The sequence below is a fragment of the Rhamphochromis sp. 'chilingali' genome, assembly GCF_963969265.1.
Source record: "Rhamphochromis sp. 'chilingali' genome assembly, chromosome: 1".
Classification (NCBI taxonomy): Eukaryota; Metazoa; Chordata; class Actinopteri; order Cichliformes; family Cichlidae; genus Rhamphochromis; species Rhamphochromis sp. 'chilingali'.
This window is the reverse complement of record NC_137929.1, coordinates 22,991,307-23,016,426: the sequence shown is the minus strand read 5'-3', so window position 1 is coordinate 23,016,426 and position 25,120 is coordinate 22,991,307. Positions and strand designations below refer to the sequence as shown.

General features: G+C 40.5%; 1 protein-coding gene and 1 long non-coding RNA gene across 2 annotated transcripts; one reads left to right on the top strand and one right to left on the bottom strand.

Moving 5' to 3' along the window:
* Positions 1 to 2,059: 2,059 nt before the first annotated feature.
* Positions 2,060 to 23,217, top strand: LOC308405047 (putative nuclease HARBI1; the record flags this gene model as incomplete). The annotated part of the gene is made up of 4 exons (XM_080895445.1): positions 2,060 to 2,090; positions 22,314 to 22,417; positions 22,503 to 22,614; positions 22,695 to 23,217. 4 exons carry the CDS (start codon positions 2,060 to 2,062, stop codon positions 23,075 to 23,077), a joined length of 630 nt encoding a protein of 209 aa, XP_080751571.1. The 3' UTR covers positions 23,078 to 23,217.
* LOC308406288 lies at positions 9,899 to 10,404 on the bottom strand. The gene is made up of 3 exons (XR_013973504.1): positions 10,291 to 10,404; positions 10,130 to 10,197; positions 9,899 to 10,052 (listed from the first exon to the last, which is right to left on the bottom strand). It is a non-coding gene; the product is annotated as an uncharacterized lncRNA (long non-coding RNA).
* Positions 23,218 to 25,120: the final 1,903 nt, after the last annotated feature.

Below are 25,120 nucleotides of genomic sequence, written 5' to 3'. Positions count from 1 at the left end.
ATTTTTAGACAGCGATGAGGTCATCTGCACACTCCACAGAGGCCCAGAGTTACTGTTAATATTAAAAATGTAATTCTGTCCTTTGAGATTTTAACATTTAAGACTGTGAGTGTAATGGATCTAAAACTGTTTAAATCTCTACAGCCTGGTAACATGGAAACTTTAAAAACATCAGCAGAACGTTTCAGTAGTGTAGTCTAATTTGTTCTTTTCGTTTAATAATAGAGTCCACATTATATCAACAGCTACATTCACCCTGAAGAGAAACTGGTGAGGGAGACCATCAGGACCAAGCTGGGTTTCCTGGGTCCAGAGGTTTGGAGAAACTTCTTGCCTTTCTTTCATCACAGCTGTCCTGTACCAGAAGTTCTGTTGACCCACTCAGAGAGGCTTCATTTAAGAAACACCAGGAACACTGAAGCTCATCGCATTGATCAAGCAGGACTCATCATCTTCACCAGCAGCTCCCTCACAGGGAAATCTTTGCACTCCTCCGTAGGCCCGCCCCAGGAGATGGATAAACCCAGCATTTCATGAACACTGTGATGGAGACCTTTGGTTTGTGTAATGTTATAAATACTCGGATACTCCCCAGAGGCTCCAGGCTTTTACATAAAGATATTATATTCAGTCCTGTAGAAAGTTACATATTTAAAAATATATGTACCGGAAACCCGATCGGTACCCCGCATGCGCAAATCTTACGTCATTTCCTCTCTTTGCCAACATTACGACAGTTAATGTATTTGAATGACACGGTTAGCACCCAGTTAGCTCCTAGCATTTCTCAACAGCTCTGCCTCATTTTCGACAGTGGATAATCCATTTACAAACAAATTTATGCTTTTCTCCTCAGCAGAGAGCGTCCCCCGATTGAACAGCGTTAAATAAGAAGAATGGTGCCGAATTACAGACTTAATAATACTGACTTAGTAATGTGTCACGTAAAGATTCATCAGCCAGATTAAGTGTTTACTGACAACTGACAGTGATAGCGGACATCATCATCACTATTCCAACAATCCTCTTCACACAGACAAGCATAAACACACTCGACTATCTGTGACAAAGTGGCTAGGACAGAATTCATTTGCCATTTGTCACTTGCGTATATTGTTATTCTGTGTTCTGTTATTTTACAGTCAGCCATAATGCTTTAATTTAGACAGTGCTGGTGTAACTTCTCTTAACACACAATATCCCGGGTTTTGTTTGTGGTAGCAGTAGTTACATTCTTTACATCCATGCATGTGTTTTAAAGCAAACACTACTAACCATCAGATCATCTGAATTTTCTTCTGTTTACAGGCACATGTCTAGTAAATTATGTTTCTTTATGTTGCTTTGGTTATACTTACCATGGTGTCCATGTTGTGCATTCAGGTCCTGTATGTGAGACGGGTGTATGGGAAGGGCCGCCCACTACTTCCTGTTTATATAGGGTCATGAGGTCAATGATTGGATCACTGGGTGTAACCAAATGGAGGGTTTTCATTTTGTATAGTATTGTTTGTTTTCTTTAAAGTAGCCTTTTGAGTTATATTGTATGCAGTGTTTTACTTTACAAACCATTTAGTTGAGTAAATGAGTTTGTCAGTTTCATGCATGACTTTATTCCTGTTCTTTGTTTAGAATTGTATTATTTGGTTTGACCTATTTTGTTCAATGGTAGGGGCTAACGAGGTCAGGTGTGGGCAAAGTCTTGTATAAAGCCAGTGGGATTTTTGCATGCCTGATTGATTGTTTTATGGTAAAAGGGAGATGCTAGCAATAAAGTATGCTTAAAAAGAACTTCAATTGTCTGCTAATGATATTTACTTATCACCTTCCTTGCTGCTTAAGTTATGCTACATCACACTATCACTAAATCAAATTAAACATACATTTGTAATGACGCTGCTTCAGTTTACAATATGGTTCATTCGTTTGGTCAGCAGGTGGCGGTATCCTCGTACACCGGGGAGTAAACTGCCATTAAATCAAACAGAAGAAGAAGAAAAAATCTGCACATGCGCAGTACGGATCGGGTAGACTCGATTTGTACGGTCCAACTTTGCACATGTGCAGTAAGGATCGGGGAGTCCTGATCGGTAACTATCTTTTTATTTTTTGTTTTTGTCTACATTATATTGAAATGCTTCATTATTGCAAACATTTTAAGAGATACTTATTATTCTTAACATCTTAACAGATACTCTGACCCATAACTATCGTAAAACGCTCCGACCGGAAGTAGACGCCGTTCGCGCATGGGATCGGGTTTCCGGTACGGATCGGGTAGTGACAGGAACTAACTGGGCGCTAACCGTGTCACTCAAATACATTAACTGTCACAATATTAGCAAATAGAGGACGTGACATAAGATTTGCGCATGCGTGGTACTGATCGGGTTTCCGGTACAGATCAGGTAGTGACAGAGCGCCCTTTTGTTGTTGTTGTAGTGTTAAGCTAATAGGCAGAATGCTACAGGCATAGGGCTTTGGAGTTGACGTAACGCTGCAGTGCATTGTGGGTTCACAGCACCATCTTAGAAGGCCACAAATCAAAACAAACACACTGTGTTGGAAGGACAACTGCCAGAACCATGCTTAAAATCAGCTCAAAAGTCAAAGGACTGTTTCGAGACTGATTGCGCCCAGACACCAAGAGACGGTACTTGGAAAAAATAGCATGCATCGGTAATGTGGACCCGTATGAAATACGGCAGTGGAGTAGAAACCCTAAAGACCTACCGCCATTGTCCTACCCTGATACCTTTTCGTACCTTGTCTGTGGAGTCAGCGCATACACGGCGAATCATTTTCGGAATTATAAATCCCTGGAGGCGTACATCTAATTCACAAATGGTTGGGCACAAGATTTGGCCGTTTTTAGAATAGAATAGAATAGAATAGAATTCAACTTTATTGTCATTGCACATGTCACAGGTACAGGGCAACGAAATGCAGTTTGCATCCATCCAGGAGTGCTTTAGCCATGATATAGATATATTACAATATATATTAGCAATAATATAGATATGTAATTATATTACAGAAATGGGTCTATTACGGTATGTAATATGTACACGGTATAAAGTATGTTATGAATATGCTATAACTATAAGTATGTACAGGCTGTAGTGAGTACAAACTATGTACAGGCTATGAACAGGATATAAATATGAAAAAAACTATACAGAATATGAAATAAAGAACTATACAGAAATATGAGATATGCAGCTATACAGAAATGGGAACTATGCAAGTTGTAAACAGTTGTAGAATTAAAAAATATCGTATGATTATTTACACATAACTATACAGTAGTATAGTTAAGAGGCTATATACAGGGAGTGCAGAATTATTAGGCAAGTTGTATTTTTGAGGAATAATTTTGTTATTGAACAACAACCATGTTCTCAATGAACCCAAAAAACTCATTAATATCAAAGCTGAATGTTTGTGGAAGTAGTTTTTAGTTTGTTTTTAGTTTTAGCTATTTTAGGGGGATATCTGTGTGTGCAGGTGACTATTACTGTGCATAATTATTAGGCAACTTAACAAAAAACAAATATATACCCATTTCAATTATTTATTTTTACCAGTGAAACCAATATAACATCTCCACATTCACAAATATACATTTCTGACATTGAAAAACAAAACAAAAACAAATCAGCGACCAATATAGCCACCTTTCTTTGCAAGGACACTCAAAAGCCTGCCATCCATGGATTCTGTCAGTGTTTTGATCTGTTCACCATCAACATTGCGTGCAGCAGCAACCACAGCCTCCCAGACACTGTTCAGAGAGGTGTACTGTTTTCCCTCCTTGTAAATCTCACATTTAATGATGGACCACAGGTTCTCAATGGGGTTCAGATCAGGTGAACAAGGAGGCCATGTCATTAGTTTTTCTTCTTTTATACCCTTTCTTGCCAGCCACGCTGTGGAGTACTTGGACGCGTGTGATAGAGCATTGTCCTGCATGAAAATCATGTTTTTCTTGAAGGATGCAGACTTCTTCCTGTACCACTGCTTGAAGAAGGTGTCTTCCAGAAACTGGCAGTAGGACTGGGAGTTGAGCTTAACTCCATCCTCAACCCGAAAAGGCCCCACAAGCTCATCTTTGATGATACCAGCCCAAACCAGTACTCCACCTCCACCTTGCTGGCTTCTGAGTCGGACTGGAGCTCTCTGCCCTTTACCAATCCAGCCACGGGCCCATCCATCTGGCCCATCAAGACTCACTCTCATTTCATCAGTCCATAAAACCTTAGAAAAATCAGTCTTGAGATATTTCTTGGCCCAGTCTTGACGTTTCAGCTTGTGTATCTTGTTCAGTGGTGGTCGTCTTTCAGCCTTTCTTACTTTGGCCATGTCTCTGAGTATTGCACACCTTGTGCTTTTGGGCACTCCAGTGATGTTGCAGCTCTGAAATATGGCCAAACTGGTGGCAAGTGGCATCTTGGCAGCTGCATGCTTGACTTTTCTCAGTTCATGGGCAGTTATTTTGCGCCTTGGTTTTTCCACACGCTTCTTGCGACCCTGTTGACTATTTTGAATGAAACGCTTGATTGTTCGATGATCACGCTTCAGAAGCTTTGCAATTTTGAGACTGCTGCCTCCCTCTGCAAGATATCTCACTATTTTTGACTTTTCTGAGCCTGTCAAGTCCTTCTTTTGACCCATTTTGCCAAAGGAAAGGACGTTGCCTAATAATTATGCACACCTGATATAGGGTGTTGATGTCATTAGACCACACCCCTTCTCATTACAGAGATGCACATCACCTAATATGCTTAATTGGTAGTAGGCTTTCGAGCCTATACAGCTTGGAGTAAGACAACATGCATGCAGAGGATGATGTGGACAAAATACTCATTTGCCTAATAATTCTTCACTCCCTGTAAAGTGCTAGTGGTTGTGAGTGGTGGTTCAGTCCATGTTATTATTGTGTGTTTGAGGGTACAGTTGTCCATTGTGTGTGTGTGTAGGTGGTTGTGGGTGTGTGTATGTCCAGTCCATGTGTTAACGTGGGTCAGATGTCAGGAGGCAGAGTTCAGGAGTCTGACAGCTGTGGGGAAGAAGCTGTTCCGGTACCTGGTGGTCTTAGTCCGGAGGCTCCTGTAGCGCCTCCAAGAGGGCAGGTGGGTGAAGAGTCCATGTGATGGGTGACTGGGGTCTTTGATGATTTTCCCAGCCCTTTTCAGACACCGCTTCCTGCAGATGTCCTTTATGGCAGGAAGTGGTGCTCCGGTGATGCGCTGGGCAGTTTTCACGACCCTCTGCAACGCCTTCCGGTCCGAGGCAGAGCAGTTCCCGTACCAGACTGTTATACAGTTGGTCAGGATGCTCTTGATGGTGCAGCAATAGAAGTTCACCAGGATGTCTGAGGACAGGTGGTTCTTCCTCAGAGTCCTCAAGAAGAGGTGCTGGTGAGCCTTTTTGACCAGCTTGGAGCAGTTGGTCATCCAGGTGAGGTCCTCGGAGATGTGGACTCCCAGGAACTTGAAGCTGCTCACACACTCCACGGCCGTCCCCTTAATGTAGATGGGTGGATGTGGGTCAGCATTCCTCCTGTAGTCCACGATGAGCTCCTTGGTCTTCTCGGTGTTAAGCAGCAGGTTGTTTCTGTCGCACCACTCAGCCAGACGATCCACCTCCTCCCTGTAGGCAGCCTCATCGTTGTCAGTGATGAGGCCAATCACCGTGGTGTCATCTGCAAACTTAATGATGGTGTTGGAACCATCAGCAGGTCTGCAGTCGTGGGTGAAGAGGGAGTAGAGGAAAGGGCTCATCACACAGCCTTGAAGTACACCAGTGTTCATTGTGATTGTAGATGAGCAGTGCTTATCCAGCCGGACATGTTGGGGGCAGTTGGTCAGGAAGTCCAGTAACCATTTGCAGATGAGGGAACTGATGCCCAGGTCTGTCAGTTTCCTGATGAGTTGTGAGGGGTGGATTGTATTGAATGCTGAACTGAAGTCTATAAACAGCATTCTGGCGTAGGTGTTGTTGTTGTCCAGGTGTGAGAGGACAGAGTGCAGTGCGATGGAGACTGCATCCTCTGTGCTCCTGTTCTGGCGGTATGCGAATTGGTGGGGGTTCAGGGTGGGTGGGAGACAGGATTTGAAGTGTGCTAGGACCAGCTGCTCTAAGCACTTAGTGATGATGGGGGTGAGTGCTACTGGGCGGTAGTCATTGAGGCTAGATGGGTTGGAGTTTTTGGGTATCGGGATGATGGGGGTGGATTTGAAGCAGGCCGGTACCACAGCGTGGGCCAAGGACAGGTTGAATATGTCTGTGAGCACTCCTGCAAGCTCCCCAGAACACGCTCTGAGAACACGCCCGGGGATGCCATCAGGGCCTGCAGCCTTGTGGACATTGATCCTGCACAGCACCGCTCCTACATCGGTGGGGGAGAGAGTCAGAGGTTGGTGGTCTGGCGTCATGTCTGCTTTGGTTGTGGTTGTGGGGTTCCCTCGCTCAAAACGAGCATAAAAGTTGTTGAGCTCGTTGAGGAAGGAGACATCAGAGGATGCGGGGGAGGGTTTGGTGATCCTGTAGTCTGTAATGGTCTGGAGTCCTTGCCACATGCGTCGGGGGCTGGAGTTGAAGAAGTGTTCTTCTACCTTCTTTTTGTAATGGTGTTTGGCTTTTTTGATACCCTTCTTTAAAATGAAAACGATGGAATTTGAATGAAAACAACAGAATTTGAGAACAAACAATGGAATTTGAATGAAAACAACGGAATTTGAGAACAAATAATGCAAATTGAATAAAAAGAGTAGAATTTGAATGAACAGAACAGAATTTTCAAATTCAAATTCAAATTTTATTTGTCACACACACACAACCATACACAGTATGACATGGGGGTGAAATGCTTGTAGCTGTACAATGCACGACCATTAAATGACAGAAGAAAAGTTTTACAATATTTACAATTTACTACAAAAATTTACAAATTAACTTAGGAATTTACAGTAAAGAATGTGCAAATAGCAGAAGAGATTATAAAGATAAGGATTATAAATTATAGGAATTATAGGATTATAGGAAATGTGTGGTGGTGCGTGTGGTGACGTGTGTGAGAGTCCAGTCTTATAGTGACGTGTTTGGGAGAGTCCAGTCCTACACCTGGTTCAGGGCCCGAATAGCCTGGGGGAAGAAGCTCCTCCTCATTCTCTCTGTTTTGGCCTTAAGGGAGCGGAAGCGCTTCCCAGACCTCAACAGTGAGAAGAGTCCATTGTTGGGATGGGAGAGGTCCATCATAATCTTCCTAGCTTTGGACTTGCACCGCTTGGTGTAGATGGACAGCAGGTCAGGGAGCTCTGATTGAATGATGCGTTCTGCCGAGCGCACCACCCTTTGCAGATCTCGTCTGTCCTGCTTGGTGCTGTTCCCAAACCAGGTGCAGATGTTTGACGTCAGGACGCTCTCGATGGTGCAGGAGTAGAAGTTCTTGAGCACCTTCAGTGGCAGATGGAAGTCTCTAAGTCTTCTGAGGAAGAAGAGACGCTGACGGGCTTTCTTAACCAGGGAATTTGAATGAAAACAATGGAATTTGAATGAACAGAACAGAATTTGAATAAAAAACAATGGAATTTGAATAAAAACAACAGAATTTGAATGAAAACAATGGAGGTTTAAACAAATAACAGAATTAGAATGAAAACAACGGAATTAACATGAAAACGACAGAATTTGAATAAAAACAACAGAATTTGAGAACAAACAATGAAATTTGAATAAAAAGAGTAGAATTAGAATGAAAGAACGAAATTTGAATGAAAACAATGAAATGAGAATGTACAGAACAGAGTTTGAATGAAAACAACGGAATTCTAAAACAAACAATAGAATTTGAATAAAAAGAGTAGAATTAGAATGAAAACAAAAGCATTTGAATGAAAACAACGGAATTTCAATGAAACGAACAGAATTTGAGAACAAACAATGGAATTTGAAAGAAAAGAACAGAATTTGAATGAAAAGAACAGAATTTGAATCAAAACAATGGAATTTGAATGAAAACAACAGAATTTGAATGAAAACAATGGAAGTTTAAAGCAAACAACAGAATTAGAATGAAAACAACGGAATTAACATGAAAACAACAGAATTTTAATGAAAACAACAGAATTTGAGAACAAACAACGGAATTTGAATCAAAAGAATGGAAATAGAATGAAAAGAACAGAATTAGATTGAAAACAACGGACTTTGAATGAAAACAACAGAATTTGATGAAAAACAAAATAATTTGCATGAAAACAACAGAATTAGAATGAAAAAAACGGAATTTGAATCAAAACAACGAAATGAGAATGTACAGAACAGAGTTTGAATGAAAACAACGGAATTAGAATATATAGAACAGAATCTGAATGAAAGCAACAGAATTCTAAAATAAACAATAGAATTTGAATAAAAAGAGTAGAATTAGAATGAAAACAAAAGCATTTGAATGAAAACAACGGAATTTCAATGAAAACAACAGAATTTGAGAACAAACAATGGAATTTGAATCAAAACAATTGAAATAGAATGAAAAGAACAGAATTAAAATGAAAATGACAGAATTTGAATGAAAACAGTGGAGACGCAGAGAACATTGGCAAAAGTGCTGTCTGCCGTTCCATTCGCAAAGTATACCTGGCACTCAAGCATTTCCTGGGTGTGTTTGTGGTTTTTCCAAGCCACTTAAGACCACAGGTTGTCAAACAGGGCTTTTTGTCTATTGCAGGTACATTAAATTCGATAATGAATGTGATACAATCATGACCTATGTCTGTAACTATAGCTCGATTGTCCGCAGGCTTCCCTAATGTGATTGGTACCATAGACTGCACACACATTGCGATCAAGGCCCCCCCAGGCCCCAATGAAGGGGATTTTGTCAATCGAAAGGGGGTTCACTGTATAAATGTGCAGGTGAGTAATACTAATATTTTAGATGGTAATATATAATGAAAAGGAGTGTGTTCACATATAATGAAATCTCTTAGATGGTGTGTGACTCTATGTGCCATATCACAAATGTGGAAGCTAAATGGCCCGGATCAGTGCATGACTCAAGAATTTTCAGAGAGTCAGGGTTATGCACATTATTTGAGCGTGGTAAGAAAAAGAGACTTATTTTGATATTTCATACTTATTTTGGGCATAACATAACAGCATTTCTCCATTACACAGGGGCCTACGATGGGATTCTCCTTGGAGACAGGGGTTATGCATGCAGGCAGTACTTCATGACACCGTTCCCTGACCCCAACCCTGGGCTACAAACCCGCTACAATGCAGCTCTAGCCAGGAGGAGGTGGAGGTGCAGCCTGATGATGACCTCCAGCCAGTGCACTTGGACCAACCTAGAGGCAGAGCTGCAAGGGACAGAATTGTGCAACACAATTTCGAATATTATAAAAAAAAGACAAAACATATTTTTCATTGAAATTTATTGGAGCATCTTTTTCTGTCTCATCAAAAAAAAGCCAGTCATCATTTGCCAGGAAAAAAATCATATATACTGTATCACGCAAGGTCATCAATAGTGCTCTGTATGAAAGTGTATTTTTACTTACTCTGAAGTTCCTTTTTAAGCAACTCGATTTCTAGTTGAACTTTTTGCCTCATTAGAGCTTGAAGTTCGATTTCACCTAGAAGCTTTTGTTTCTTTAGCTCAGTATACTCCATTTTTTGCTGGAGACTTCTCTTATAGAGCAAATGAATGTCACCCTGTTTCAATTGTAGAGACAACATTTAACGGTCAATACATGTCATATAGGAAGTAAAATTAATTACAAGACTGCCCACCTCTGAATCAGGCCTCTCTGCCGGCCTCTTTGCCTGCAAATCATACTGCAGTCAGAAACACATAGAAGTACTATGAAGGTGCTGCTGCTACTGCACCCCGGCTGCTGGTCTAAGGAAGAGCTGCCCCCAGGGATGCCCTCAACAATGGGTCTGGTGGCATTCAACCCTAGGGCCAGCTCCTCTGCCGGGGTGTGACGAGGGGGTGCAGGACCACCACCTGTGTTTTTTTTGCTCTGCCCTTTTCTTGGTTGCTGTTATAAACAAACAAACAGATTATTTCAGGGTCTCTTTTCAAGAGACTATAAGCAATATAAGTGATAAATATTACCATTCTGTAGAATATTCTTATATTTCACTTTTACTTGTTCCCATGTTCTAGTGGGTCCTGTTGTGGCTCTAATGTGAAAGAGGATATAATGTAATATAACATAATATAATATAATATAATATAATATGATATAATGTAATATAATATAATAAATTACTTACGAGTTTAATTTGTCAGCAACTTTCTGCCAGCCCTCTCTCCTTGCTTTTGCAGCCTTTGCAGTGTTCCCTTGCGTTTTAATTAAACTCTGAAACTCCTGAAATCCCTCAATCAAGAGTTCAAGATCCCTCAAAAATACTGAGCGCACTCCTTCGACATTTTCGCCGACCAATCAAAGGGTTGCCGATCAATGTTTCTACTATCAATGCGTAGCCCCTTTTAAGCCACCCAATGATCTCACATTACTTCATCCAGCTGTACTAACCGTCAACAACAGGTGTATTCGGAGAAGCGGAATAGCGAGCTCAAAGTTGGCGCGATAATTTGATCTTGGATGTGTCATTTGATCGTGGATGTAGTAAGCGAGGTACGAAGAACGGACCCCCAACAATGGAATTTGAATCAAAACAATGGAAATAGAATGAAAAGAACAGAATTAGAATGAAAACAACGGACTTTGAATGAAAACAACAGAATTAAAATGAAAATGACGGAATTTGAATGAAAACAATGGAAGTTTAAAACAAACAACAGAATTAGAATGAAAACAACAGAATTAAAATGAAAATGACAGAATTTGAATGAAAACAATGGAATTTTAAAACAAACAACAGCATTTGAATGAAAACAACAGAATTTGATGAAAAACAAAATAATTTGCATAAAAACAACAGAATTAGAATGAAAACAACAGAATTTGAATGAAAACAACGAAATGAGAATGTACAGAACAGAGTTTGAATGAAAACAACAGAACTGAAATGTATAGAACAGAGTTTGAATGAAAACAACAGAGTTCTAAAACAAACAATAGAATTTGAACAAAAAGAGAAGAATTAGAATGAAAACAAAAGCATTTGAATGAAAATAACGGAATTTCAATGAAAAGAACAGAATTGAGAACAAACAATGGAATTTGAATGAAAACAACGGAATTTGAATGAACACAACAGAATTTGATCAAAAACCAAAGAATTTGAACGAAAACAATGGAATTTGAGAACAAACAATGGAATTTGAATAAAAAGAGTAGAATTAGAATGAAAACAAAAGCATTTGAATGAAAATATCGGAATTTGAATGAAAAGAACGGAATTAGAAAAAAAAAACTGAATTAGAATGTACAGAACAGAGTTTGAATGAAAACAATGAAATTAGAATGAACAGAACAGGATTTGAATCAAAACAATGGAATTTGAATGAAAAAAACAGAATTTGAATGAAAACAATGGAAGTTTAAAACAAACAACAGAATTAGAATAAAAATGACGGAATTTGAATGAAAACACCAGAATTTGAGAACAAACAATGGAATTTGAATAAAAAGAGTAGAATTACAATGAAAACAGAAGCATTTGAAGGAAAACAACGGAATTTCAATGAAAAGAACGGAATTAGAATGAAATGAATAGAATCGGAACGAAAACAACGAAATTTGAATGAAAACAACGGAATTAGAATGAATAGAACAGAATTTGAATCCAAACAATGGAATTTGAATGAAAAGAACAGAATTTGAATCAAAACAATGGAATTTGAATGAAAACAACAGAATTTGAATGAAAACAAGGGTGTTTTAAAACAAACAACAGAATTAGAATGAAAACAACGAACTTAACATGAAAACGACGGAATTTTAAAGAAAACAATAGAATTTGAGAACAAACAATGGAATTTGAATAAAAAAGTAGAATTAGAATGAAAAGAACAGAATTAAAATGAAAATGATTGAATTTGAATGAAAACAACAGAATCTGATGAAAAACAAAATCATTTGCATGAAAACAACACAATTAGAATGAAAACAACGGAATTTGAATGAAAACAATGGAAGTTTTAAACAAACAACAGAATTTGAATCAAAACAACAGAATTTGAATGAAAACAACAGAATTAACATGAAAACAACAGAATTTTAATGAAACGAACAGGATTTGAGAACAAACAATGGAATTTGAATGAAAAGAACAGAATTTGAATGAAAACAACGGAATTAGAATGAACAGAACAAAATTTGAATGAAAACAACGGAATTAGAATGAAATGAATAGAATTTGAATGAAAACAATGGAATTAGAATGAAATGAATAGAATTTGAATGAAAACAATGGAATTAGAATGAACAGAACAAAATTTGAATGAAAACAACGGAATTAGAATGAAATGAATAGAATTTGAATGAAAACAATGGAATTAGAATGAACAGAACAGAGCTTGAATGAAAACAACGGAATTTGAATGAACAGGGCCCTATTTCAGGAAGCCGGTTTAGAAAACTCAGAGTGAAAAACGATACTCAGGGTTGAGTAACCCCGAACTGTCCAACTCGGAATATTCGGTTTCAGAAAGGCTGATAACAATTAGTTCAGTCAACGCGCAGTTGCTTTAACTTAGTATTTAGTATTTAGTATTTATTTATTTATTGTCATTGTCAAGAACAATGAAATTGCGTTTGGGGCTTCCATACAACCCAAAAAAAAGAAGAAAATAATAAATACCCCTTAAAACCCAAGTGTACATATTTAACCCAGTGTGACTCCAATGCAATAAGACAATCCTTAGCAATAATGTTCGTAGAAATTCAGACAAAGACCTGAGAAACATGACAAAATACAACAATGCAACCCATTCAATATTATTGTACTGTGAGATATGATATCAGATATGATAGTTATCTATTTAAGAAAGAGGGGGGGGGGGGGGGGGCAGGAGGGGGAAGAGAATAAAGATATGATGCACCAATGCAGACCAGTTCATTGCTATTAAGAAGTTGGATATGGTTATTGTCCGTGAGAGGGGGGCAGAGAGTTCAGGAGCCTCACAGCCTGTGGATACAGGCTGTTGGCCAGTCTGGATGTTCTGGCCTGTATAGACCTGTACCTTCTCCCTGAGGGCAGCAGATGGAAAAGGTGGCGCGCAGGGTGACCCCAAGTTAAGCGCACGCACGAGGACACATAAAGCCCTGATTAGTGGAGCACAGATTAAGCGAGTCACCATGGAGACGGAGGGAAAGAAGGCGCGGTCAATGTATTTTACAGCGCTTGACGCCGAAATACTGATGGCAGTATATGCCGATAACATGCAAATTCCGCGGAAAAAAAGTAACACAGCCTCAGCTGCAAAAAAAAGGGAGCATGCATGGCAAAACATAGCCGACAGAGTCAGTGCGTGAGTGTTAGTTTAAACATTGATCTAGGGATTTCCACCCATTTAACACGTTATTTTATTATATTTTATTTAATTTTTTATTTTATACATTTTATTTTGTGACGTGATGTGAGCGCAGGTGCAACCCAACAGGCCCCAAACGTTCCTGGCAGCAAGTAAAAATGAAATATAAAAATATAGTCCAAACAGGTAAGGTGTAATTGTATTATGAGCCATAGTGCTTGGTCTGTTTGTCCGATGTAAATCAATTGCAGTTAGAGGCTACATTAATTTTCTTTTTGTAAGCACTTATTGAAATTATCTGAGCACATTACAAGTACATATTTGCTTACTCTGTATGCTCAAATGTGACCCGTTATAGCCAACAGAAAAAAAGCGGAGGCCCGAAAAACAGGTGGGGGTCCTCCACCACTCACAGAGGCTGAGCAGTTGGCCCTCAGCCAAAACAGTGGGCGCCCTGTGGCTGAAGGCATCTCTGCGGGGACATCCTCTGAGTCAATAACCCCGCAAGACACAAGTGCCTACATAGGGGGTAAATTCAAAATAATACATGATGTGCATACATCCTTTCTTCACAGTCACCTTTGCAGTGCTGCTCATTCATTTGATAAACTCTTTACCATAATGGATTATTTTGTAGTGAAGTTATTTTCCTACTGATTTTGCCTTCCCTCAGTCTTGGTTGTCTTTGAGAGCATAATGACAATGAAGTGTAAGCTGAGTGCTATATGTTTGTTAATTGCCATTTGGTCCCTTGTAAGTTATAAGTGACCTGTATAAACCTCATATTCTATCAGTTGATGGTGATGGTGTACTGCATCTGGTGCAGCCTCCTGTTGAGCCAGACCAACATGCAATTGTGAGTACTCTTAATACTCCACAGATTATATGAGTTTACAGTAGAACAGCAATGTTGTTAATTTCTTTACTGCAGGAAAATAATGAAGAAACATTGACAGCTGTTACAGAGGAGGAAGCAACAGAGACACTTTATGAGGTTTACATCTTTTAATACTTTGTGTACAGGAAACACAGGCGACCAATAAAGCCAGTTGAACAAAACATCTGTTTATTCTTCTTTCAACATGTTGAGGTGATGGGTCAAAAGAAATGATTGTGACATATGGTGTCTCTGACTGCTCTTCCATCTTGTATGTCCGTGGGAGGGTCAGGATGTTCATGGTTTGGATCACTGCTGATGTTTGGTTCAGAAGGACAGTGTTCTCCTCTAATTGTGGCAATGTTGTGAAGAATCACACATGCCACAATAATGTCACATGCCCTTTCTGGGGTGACCCTGAGTCCTTGCAGGCACTGGAACCGGGCCTTAAGCATTCCGATAGTCATTTCAATTCTGGCTCTTGTCCTGCAATTAGCCAGATTATATCGCTGCTGTGGGCCCGGTTCAGGGTCAGGGTAAGGGGTAAGCAAATAGGGTAAACATGGATACCCCCTATCACCAAGCAAGTAGCCAGTGAACTCTCCTAAGACAGAAGGATACACTTCAGTTCAAATGTCCCTGAAGCAATTGGTCTTTATATATTTTAAAGTATTCTCAACTCACCATGTCCAAATTTTGTGCTCAGTGTACATTCACGGAATATTTGTGAGTCATGGACAGAGCCTGGCCACTTGGCTTCCACATTTGTGATAATGTTGGCAGCATCACATATGATCTTCACAGTGCAGAGAACACAAATTAGCATCCATTACTATAATGAAATAATTTGTTAGTTTGACATGCTACAGGGAACTATGTACCTGCACATTAATGCTGTGGAAAGACTTCCTGTTCACATAGTCTCCTTCATTTACTGAAGGAGCAATGATTGGAATGTGAGTGCCATCTATACAGCCAATCACGCCTGGGAACCCTGAAAATAAATGTAAAATTTAAGTAGTAGTCCAAGTATCACCACATCATGAATTAAGTTTTGGTCATCCTGATACCTGCAATTTTGTGGAATCCCTCTTTGATAAATCTTGTGGGTCTATGACCGGGGAACACCACAGACGAGTACAGGAGACGTTTCAGTGCAACTGTAACATTCCTGACCGCCCGACAGACGGTAGCCTTGGAAACGTGCTCAGCGTCACCAATATTATACAGAAAGCTCCCGTTTGCAAAAAACCGAAGTGCAATACAAATAATATGTACAGAACTGAGAGCATGTCCGCGATGTGTCACATGCGTAATATATGGCCTGAGGATGTTATCCAAATAAATTATAGATTGTGCTGAGAAACGGTAACGTTCGCACAGAAAATCATCAGGTAATGATAAAATGTCCACACGCGCTCTGATCACTCTCTCCCGGCGGAGAGCTCTGCGGAGGATTTGGGCTTCACGATCTACTGGCTCTTCAAGGACGGGGCAGGCCATGTCCGACACTTCCTACTGTCAGGTTTCCGACAAAGGGGCGGAGACAGTCAGGGTTAGTTGTAGTAAACCTGCTAGGGGGCAGGTTAGCTTCACGGCGTGTGTCGTCATAGTGACTCACTCAGGCTTCAGCTGAACTCGCTTTGTGAAACCGAAAACCCAGAGTTTTCGTTAACTCACGGTATACTTACTCAGATTTTGCTCTAAACCGGCTTCCTGAAATAGGGCCCAGAACAGAATTTGAATGAAAACAATGGAACTTGAATGAAAACAACAGAATTAAAATAAAAATGACGGAATTTGAATGAAAACAACAGAATTTGAGAACAATAATAATGGATACTTTATTGATCCCCATGGGGAAATTACTTGTTTTTCTCTGCATTTGACCCATTCACTCAGTGAAGCAGTGGGCAGCCCACTAAGCAGGCGCCCGGGGAGCAGTGTGTAGGGACGGTACCTTGCTCAGGGGTACCTCAGGGTAGCCGTTAAGTGGATTCGAACCGCCGACCTTCCGATCATGGGGCGACCACTTTACCTACTGAGCTATCCCTGCCCCCAACAATGGAATTTGAATAAAAAGAGTAGAATTCGAATGAAAACAAGCATTTGAATGAAAACAACGGAATTGCAATGAAAAGAAAGGAATTAGAATGAAATGAATAGAATTTGAATGAAAACAACGGAATTAGAATGAACAGGGCCCTGTTTCAGGAAGCCGGTTTAGTGGAAAAACTGAGTAAGTATACCCTGAGTTAACGAAAACTCTGGGTTTTCGGTTTCACAAAGCGAGTTCAGCTGAAGCCTGAGTGAGTCACTATGACGACACACGCCGTGAAGCTAACCTGCCCCCTAGCAGGTTTACTACAACTAACCCTGACTGTCTCCGCCCCTTTGTCGGAAACCTGACAGTAGGAAGTGTCAGACATGGCGTGTCCCTTCCTTGAAGAGCCAGTAGATCGTGAAGCCCAAATTCTCCACAGAGCTCTCCGCCGGGAGAGAGTGATCAGAGCGCGTTTGGACATTTTATCATATCCTGATGATTGTCTGTGCGAACGTTACCGTTTCTCAGCACAATCTATAATTTATTTGGATAACATCCTCAGGCCATATATTACGCATGTGACACATCGCGGACATGCTCTCAGTTCTGTACATATTATTTGTATTGCACTTCGGTTTTTTGCAAACGGGAGCTTTCTGTATAATATTGGTGAAGCTGAGCACGTTTCCAAGGCTACCGTCTGTCGGGCAGTCAGGAATGTTACAGTTGCACTGAAACGTCTCCTGTACACGTTTGTGGTGTTCCCCGGTCACAGACCCACAAGATTCATCAAAGAGGGATGCCACAAAATTGCAGGTATCAGGATGACCAAAACTTAATTTATGATGTGGTGATACTTGAACTACTACTTAAATTTTACATTTATTTTCAGGGTTCCCAGGCGTGATTGGCTGTATAGATGGTACTCACATTCCAATCATTGCTCCTTCAGTAAATGAAGGAGACTATGTGAACAGGAAGTCTTTCCACAGCATTAATGTACAGGTACATAGTTCCCTGTAGCATTTCAAACTAACAAATTATTTCATCATAGTAATGGATGCTAATTTGTGTTCTCTGCACTGTGAAGATCATATGTGATGCTGCCAACATTATCACAAATGTGGAAGCCAAGTGGCCAGGCTCTGTCCATGACTCACAAATATTCCGTGAATGTACACTGAGCACAAAATTTGGACATGGTGAGTTGAAAATACTTTAAAATATATAAAGACCAATTGCTTCAGGGACATTTGAACTGAAGTGTATCCTTCTGTCTTAGGAGAGTTCACTGGCTACTTGCTTGGTGATAGGGGGTATCCATGTTTACCCTATTTGCTTACCCCTTACTCTGACCCTGAACCGGGCCCACAGCAGCGATATAATCTGGCTAATCGCAGGACAAGAGCCAGAGTTGAAATGACTATCGGAATGCTTAAGGCCCGGTTCCAGTGCCTGCAAGGACTCAGGGTCACCCCAGAAAGGGCATGTGACATTATTGTGGCATGTGTGATTCTTCACAACATTGCCACAATTAGAGGAGAACACTGTCCTTCTGAACCAAACATCAGCAGTGATCCAAACCATGAACATCCTGACCCTCCCACGGACATACAAGATGGAAGAGCAGTCAGAGACACCATATGTCACAATCATTTCTTTTGACCCATCACCTCAACATGTTGAAAGAAGAATAAACAGATTTTTTGTTCAACTGGCTTTATTGGTCGCCTGTGTTTCCTGTACACAAAGTATTAAAAGATGTAAACCTCATAAAGTGTCTCTGTTGCTTCCTCCTCTGTAACAGCTGTCAATGTTTCTTCATTATTTTCCTGTAGTAAAGAAATAAACAACATTGCTGTTCTACTGTAAACTCATATAATCTGTGGAGTATTAAGAGTACTCACAACTGCATGTTGGTCTGGCTCAACAGGAGGCTGCACCAGATGCAGTACACCATCACCATCAACTGATAGAATATGAGGTTTATACAGGTCACTTATAACTTACAAGGGACCAAATGGCAATTAACAAACATATAGCACTCAGCTTACACTTCATTGTCATTATGCTCTCAAAGACAACCAAGACTGAGGGAAGGCAAAATCAGTAGGAAAATAACTTCACTACAAACAAATTCATTATGGTGAAGAGTTTATCAAATGAATGAGCAGCACTGCAAAGGTGACTGTGAAGAAAGGATGTATGCACATCATGTATTATTTTGAATTTACCCCCTATGTAGGCACTTGTGTCTTGCGGGGTTATTGACTCAGAGGATGTCCCCACAGAGATGCCTTCAGCCACAGGGCGCCCACTGTTTTGGCTGAGGGCCAACTGCTCAGCCTCTGTGAGTGGTGGTGGTGGAGGACCCCCACCTGTTTTTCGGGCCTCTGCTTTTTTTCTGTTGGCTATAACGGGCCACATTTGAGCATACAGAGTAAGCAAATATGTACTTGTAATGTGCTCAGATAATTTCAATAAGTGCTTACAGAAAGAAAATTAATGTAGCCTCTAACTGCAATTGATTTACATCGGACAAACAGACCAAGCACTATGGCTCATAATACAATTACACCTTACCTGTTTGGACTATATTTTTATATTTCATTTGTACTTGCTGCCAGGAACGTTTGGGGCCTGTTGGGTTGCACCTGCGCTCACATCACGTCACAAAATAAAATGTATAAAATAACAAATAAAATAACATATGATAAAATAACGTGTTAAATGGGTGGAAATCCCTAGATCAATGTTTAAATTAACACTCACGCATTGACTCTGTCGGCTATGTTTTGCCATGCATGCTCACTTTCTTTTGCAGCTGTCGCTGTGTTACTTTTTTCCGCGGAATTTGCATGTTATCGGCATATGCTGCCATCAGAATTTCGGCCTCAAGCGCTGTAAAATACATTGACCGCGCCTTCTTTCCCTCCGTCTCCATGGTGACTCGCTTAATCTGTGCTCCACTGATCAGGGGCCTGTTCTTCGTACCGCGCTAAGTGAGTTAGCTGGATGAGATTGTTGACGATTTCGCGTGATCCTGGATCGTTCGGTTCCCCGAAGCCCATCCGGGACTTGCTGTCATAGCAACAGAGCCGTAAGCGTAAACCTGCTGGGGAGCAGGTTTACTTTATGTAAACAGGATTAGATCGCGGCCACGCAGGTATGCCCGCGTCATTCATACGAAAGCAACAGCGATATTCCACCACTGTTTCACCATAAATAAATAACATCATTGTAACTAAAGACAATGCAGCACTTGATCCATTTATTGATTTCACACAGATAGATACAGGTCATTTCCTTAAAAAGGGAAATGTACTATTAACATTCTATTACATGTATGTGATTATTACAGATGTAATTCATATTTCAGAGTAGTAATTGCAAATTACTTTGTGTAATCAAGATGAGAGACCACGGCTATAAAAGCGAAGGTGGATTTGGGAAGCCTGTCGCAGCCATGTCCTGTCCGTATACGCGAGCCACCCATTGCGGAAGGTGCAAGATTGATAAGGAGAGTTTTCAGAATTCAGCGTATATTGCGGGACAGACAGGATCCTTTAGCTCAGCGCGACAGTGTGCTCATAGAGAGATATCGATTTTCCCGTGAGGATATTATTTACTTAACCAACTTGTTGACGAGGGGGTGCAGGACCACCACCTGTCTTTTTTTTGCTCTGCCCTTTTCTTGGTTGCTGTTATAAACAAACAGATTATTTCAGGGTCTCTTTCCAAGAGACGAAAAGCAATATAAGAGATAAATATTACCATTCTGTAGAATATTCTTATATTTCACTTTTACCTGTTCCCATGTTCTAGTGGGTCCTGTTGTGGCTCTAATGTGAAAGGGGATATAATATAACATATTATAATATAATATAATGTAATATAATATTGGATAATATAGTGTGATATGATAAATCTACCCTACCGCCTACTGGTGTTGGCCAGAGGGGCCGATGGCGCGATATGGCAGCCTGGCTTCTGTCAGTCTGCCCCAGGGCAGCTGTGGCTACAACTGTAGCTGCCTCCACCAGTGTGTGAATGTGAGAGTGACTGAATAGTGGCATTGTAAAGCGCTTTGGGTGCCTTGAAAAGCGCTATATAAACCCACTCCATTATTATTGTTATTATTAATTTACTTACGAGTTTAATTTGTCAGCAACTTTCTGCCAGCCCTCTCTCCTTGCTTTTGCAGCCTTTGCAGTGTTCCCTTGCGTTCTGATTAAACTCTGAAACTCCTGAAATCCCTCACTCCAGAGTTCTTGCTGTGCTGCCGAAAAATACCGAGCCGAGCGCGCTCCGTCGACATTTTCGCCGACCAATCAGAGGGTTGCCGATCAATGTTTCCACTATCGATGCGTAGCCCCTTTTACGACACCCAGTGATGTCACATTACTGCGTCCAGCTGTACTAATCGTCAACAGCAGGTGTGTTCGGGGAACCGGATTAGCGCGCTCACGGTTAGCGCGATGGTTTGGTCTTGGATGTTTCATTTGATCTTGGATGTAGTAAGCGACGTACGAAGCACAGGGCCCAGGGCTTTATGTATCCTCGTCCGCGCGCTTCACTTGGGGTTAAAGCAACTCCGCGTTGACTGAACTACTTGTTATCAGCCTTTCTGAAACCGAATATTCCGAGTTGGACAGTTCGGGGTTACTCAACCCTGCGTATCGTTTTTCACTCTGAGTTTTCTAAACCGGCTTCCTGAAACAGGGCCCGGAACAGAATTTGAATGAAAACAATGGAGGTTTAAAACAAACAACAGAATTAGAATGAAAACAACAGAATTAACATGAAAACGACGGAATTTGAATGAAAACAACAGAATTTGAGAACAAACAATGGAATTTGAATCAAAAGAATGGAAATAGAATGAAAAGAACAGAATTTGAATGAAAACAATGGAGGTTTAAAACAAACAACAGAATTAGAATGAAAACAACAGAATTAACATGAAAACGACGGAATTTGAATGAAAACAACAGAATTTGAGAACAAACAATGGAATTTGAATGAAAACAATAGAATTTGATTAAAAACCAAAGAATTTGAATGAAAACAACGGAATTTCAATGAAAAGAACGGAACTAGAATTAAATGAATAGAATTTGAAAGAAAACAACGGAATTGGAATGTACAGAACAGAGTTTGAATGAAAACAACGAAATTAGAATGAACAGGGCCCTGTTTCAGGAAGCCGGTTTAGTGGAAAAACTGAGTAAGTATACCCTGAGTTAACGAAAACTCCGGGTTTTCGGTTTCACAAAGCGAGTTCAGATGAAGCCTCAGTGAGTCACTATGACGACACACTCCGTGAAGCTAACCTGCCCCCTAGCAGGTTTACTACAACTAACCCTGACTGTCTCCGCCCCTTTGTCGGAAACCTGACAGTAGGAAGTGTCAGACATGGCCTGCCCCTTCCTTGAAGAGCCAGTAGATCGTGAAGCACAAATTCTCCGCAGAGCTCTCCGCCGGGAGAGAGTGATTAGAGCGCGTTTGGACATTTTATCATTTCCTGATGATTTTCTGTGCGAACGTTACCGTTTCTCAGCACAATCTCTAAGTTATTTGGATAACATCCTCAGGCCATATATTACGCATGTGACACATCGCGGACATGCTCTCAGTTCATTACATATTATTTGTATTGCACTTCGGTTTTTTGCAAACGGGAGCTTTCTGTATAATATTGGTGACGCTGAGCACGTTTCCAAGGCTACCGTCTGTCGGGCAGTCAGGAATGTTACAGTTGCACTGAAACGTCTCCTGCACTCGTTTGTGGTGTTCCCCGGTCATAGACCCACAAGATTTATCAAAGAGGGATGCCACAAAATTGCAGGTATCAGGATGACCAAAACTTAATTCATGATGTGGTGATACTTGAACTACTACTTAAATTTTACATTTATTTTCAGGGTTCCCAGGCGTGATTGGCTGTATAGATGGCACTCACATTCCAATCATTGCTCCTTCAGTAAATGAAGGAGACTATGTGAACAGGAAGTCTTTCCACAGCATCAATGTACAGGTACATAGTTCCCTGTAGCATTTCAAACTAACAAATTATTTCATTATAGCAATGGATGCTAATTTGTGTTCTCTGCACTGTGAAGATCATATGTGATGCTGCCAACATTATCACAAATGTGGAAGCCAAGTGGCCAGGCTCTGTCCATGACTCACAAATATTCCGTGAATGTACACTGAGCACAAAATTTGGACATGGTGAGTTGAGAATACTGTAAAATATATAAAGACCAATTGCTTCAGGGACATTTGAACTGAAGTGTATCCTTCTGTCTTAGGAGAGTTCACTGGCTACTTGCTTGGTGATAGGGGGTATCCATGTTTACCCTATTTGCTTATCCCTTACCCTGACCCTGAACCGGGCCCACAGCAGCGATATAATCTGGCTAATTGCAGGACAAGAGCCAGAATTGAAATGACTATCGGAATGCTTAAGGCCCGGTTCCAGTGCCTGCAAAGACTCAGGGTCACCCCAGAAAGGGCATGTGACATTATTGTGGCATGTGTGATTCTTCACAACATTGCCACAATTAGAGGAGAACACTGTCCTTCTGAACCAGACATCAGCAGTGATCCAAACCATGAACATCCTGACCCTCCCACGGACATACAAGATGGAAGCGCAGTCAGAGACACCATATGTCACAATCATTTCTTTTGACCCATCACCTCAACATGTTGAAAGAAGAATAAACAGATTTTTTGTTCAACTGGCTTTATTGGTCGCCTGTATTTCCTGTACACAAAGTATTAAAAGATGTAAACCTCATAAAGTGTCTCTGTTGCTTCCTCCTCTGTAACAGCTGTCAATGTTTCTTCATTATTTTCCTGCAGTAAAGAAATAGACAACATTGCTGTTCTACTGTAAACTCATATAATCTGTGGAGTATTAAGAGTACTCACAACTGCATGTTGGTCTGGCTCAACAGGAGGCTGCACCAGATGCAGTACACCATCACCATCAACTGATAGAATATGAGGTTTATACAGGTCACTTATAACTTACAAGGGACCAAATGGCAATTAACAAACATATAGCACTCAGCTTACACTTCATTGTCATTATGCTCTCAAAGACAACCAAGACTGAGGGAAGGCAAAATCAGTAGGAAAATAACTTCACTACAAAATAATCCATTATGGTAAAGAGTTTATCAAATGAATGAGCAGCACTGCAAAGGTGACTGTGAAGAAAGGATGTATGCACATCATGTATTATTTTGAATTTACCCCCTATGTAGGCACTTGTGTCTTGCGGGGTTATTGACTCAGAGGATGTCCCCGCAGAGATGCCTTCAGCCACAGGGCGCCCACTGTTTTGGCTGAGGGCCAACTGCTCAGCCTCTGTGAGTGGTGGTGGTGGAGGACCCCCACCTGTTTTTCGGGCCTCCGCTTTTTTTCTGTTGGCTATAACGGGTCACATTTGAGCATACAGAGTAAGCAAATATGTACTTGTAATGTGCTCAGATAATTTCAATAAGTGCTTACAGAAAGAAAATTAATGTAGCCTCTAACTGCAATTGATTTACATCGGACAAACAGACCAAGCACTATGGCTCATAATACAATTACACCTTACCTGTTTGGACTATATTTTTATATTTCATTTTTACTTGCTGCCAGGAACGTTTGGGGCCTGTTGGGTTGCACCTGCGCTCACATCACATCACAAAATAAAATGTATAAAATAACAAATAAAATAACATATGATAAAATAACGTGTTAAATGGGTGGAAATCCCTAGATCAATGTTTAGATTAACACTCACGCATTGACTCTGTCGGCTATGTTTTGCCATGCATGCTCCCTTTCTTTTGCAGCTGTGGCTGTGTTACTTTTTTCCGCGGAATTTGCATGTTATCGGCATATGCTGCCATCAGAATTTCGGCCTCAAGCGCTGTGAAATACATTGACCGCGCCTTCTTTCCCTCCGTCTCCATGGTGACTCGCTTAATCTGTGCTCCGCTTATCAGGGCTTTATGTATCCTCGTCCGCGCGCTTCACTTGGGGTTAAAGCAACTCCGCGTTGACTGAACTAATTGTTATCAGCTTTTCTGAAACCGAATATTCCGAGTTGGACAGTTCGGGGTTACTCAACCCTGCGTATCGTTTTTCACTCTGAGTTTTCTAAACCGGCTTCCTGAAACAGGGCCCAGAACAGAATTTGAATGAAAACAATGGAACTTGAATGAAAACAATGGAGGTTTAAAACAAACAACAGAATTAGAATGAAAACAACAGAATTAACATGAAAACGATGGAATTTGAATGAAAACAACAGAATTTGAGAACAAACAATGGAATTTGAATCAAAAGAATGGAAATAGAATGAAAAGAACAGAATTTGAATGAAAACAACGGAATTTGAATGAAAACAACAGAATTAGAATGAAAACGACAGAATTAACATGAAAACGACAGAATTTTAATGAAACGAACAGGATTTGAGAACAAACAATGGAATTTGAATGAACAGAACAGAATTTGAATGAAAACAATGGAACTTCAATTAAAACAACAGAATTAAAATGAAAATGACGGAATTAGAATGAAAACAACAGAATTTGAGAACAAACAATGGATTGTGAAGAAAAAGAGTAGAATTAGAATGAAAACAAATGCATGTGAATGAAAACAACGGAATTTCAATGAAAAGAACGGAATTAGAATGAAATGAATAGAATTTGAATGAAAACAATGGAAT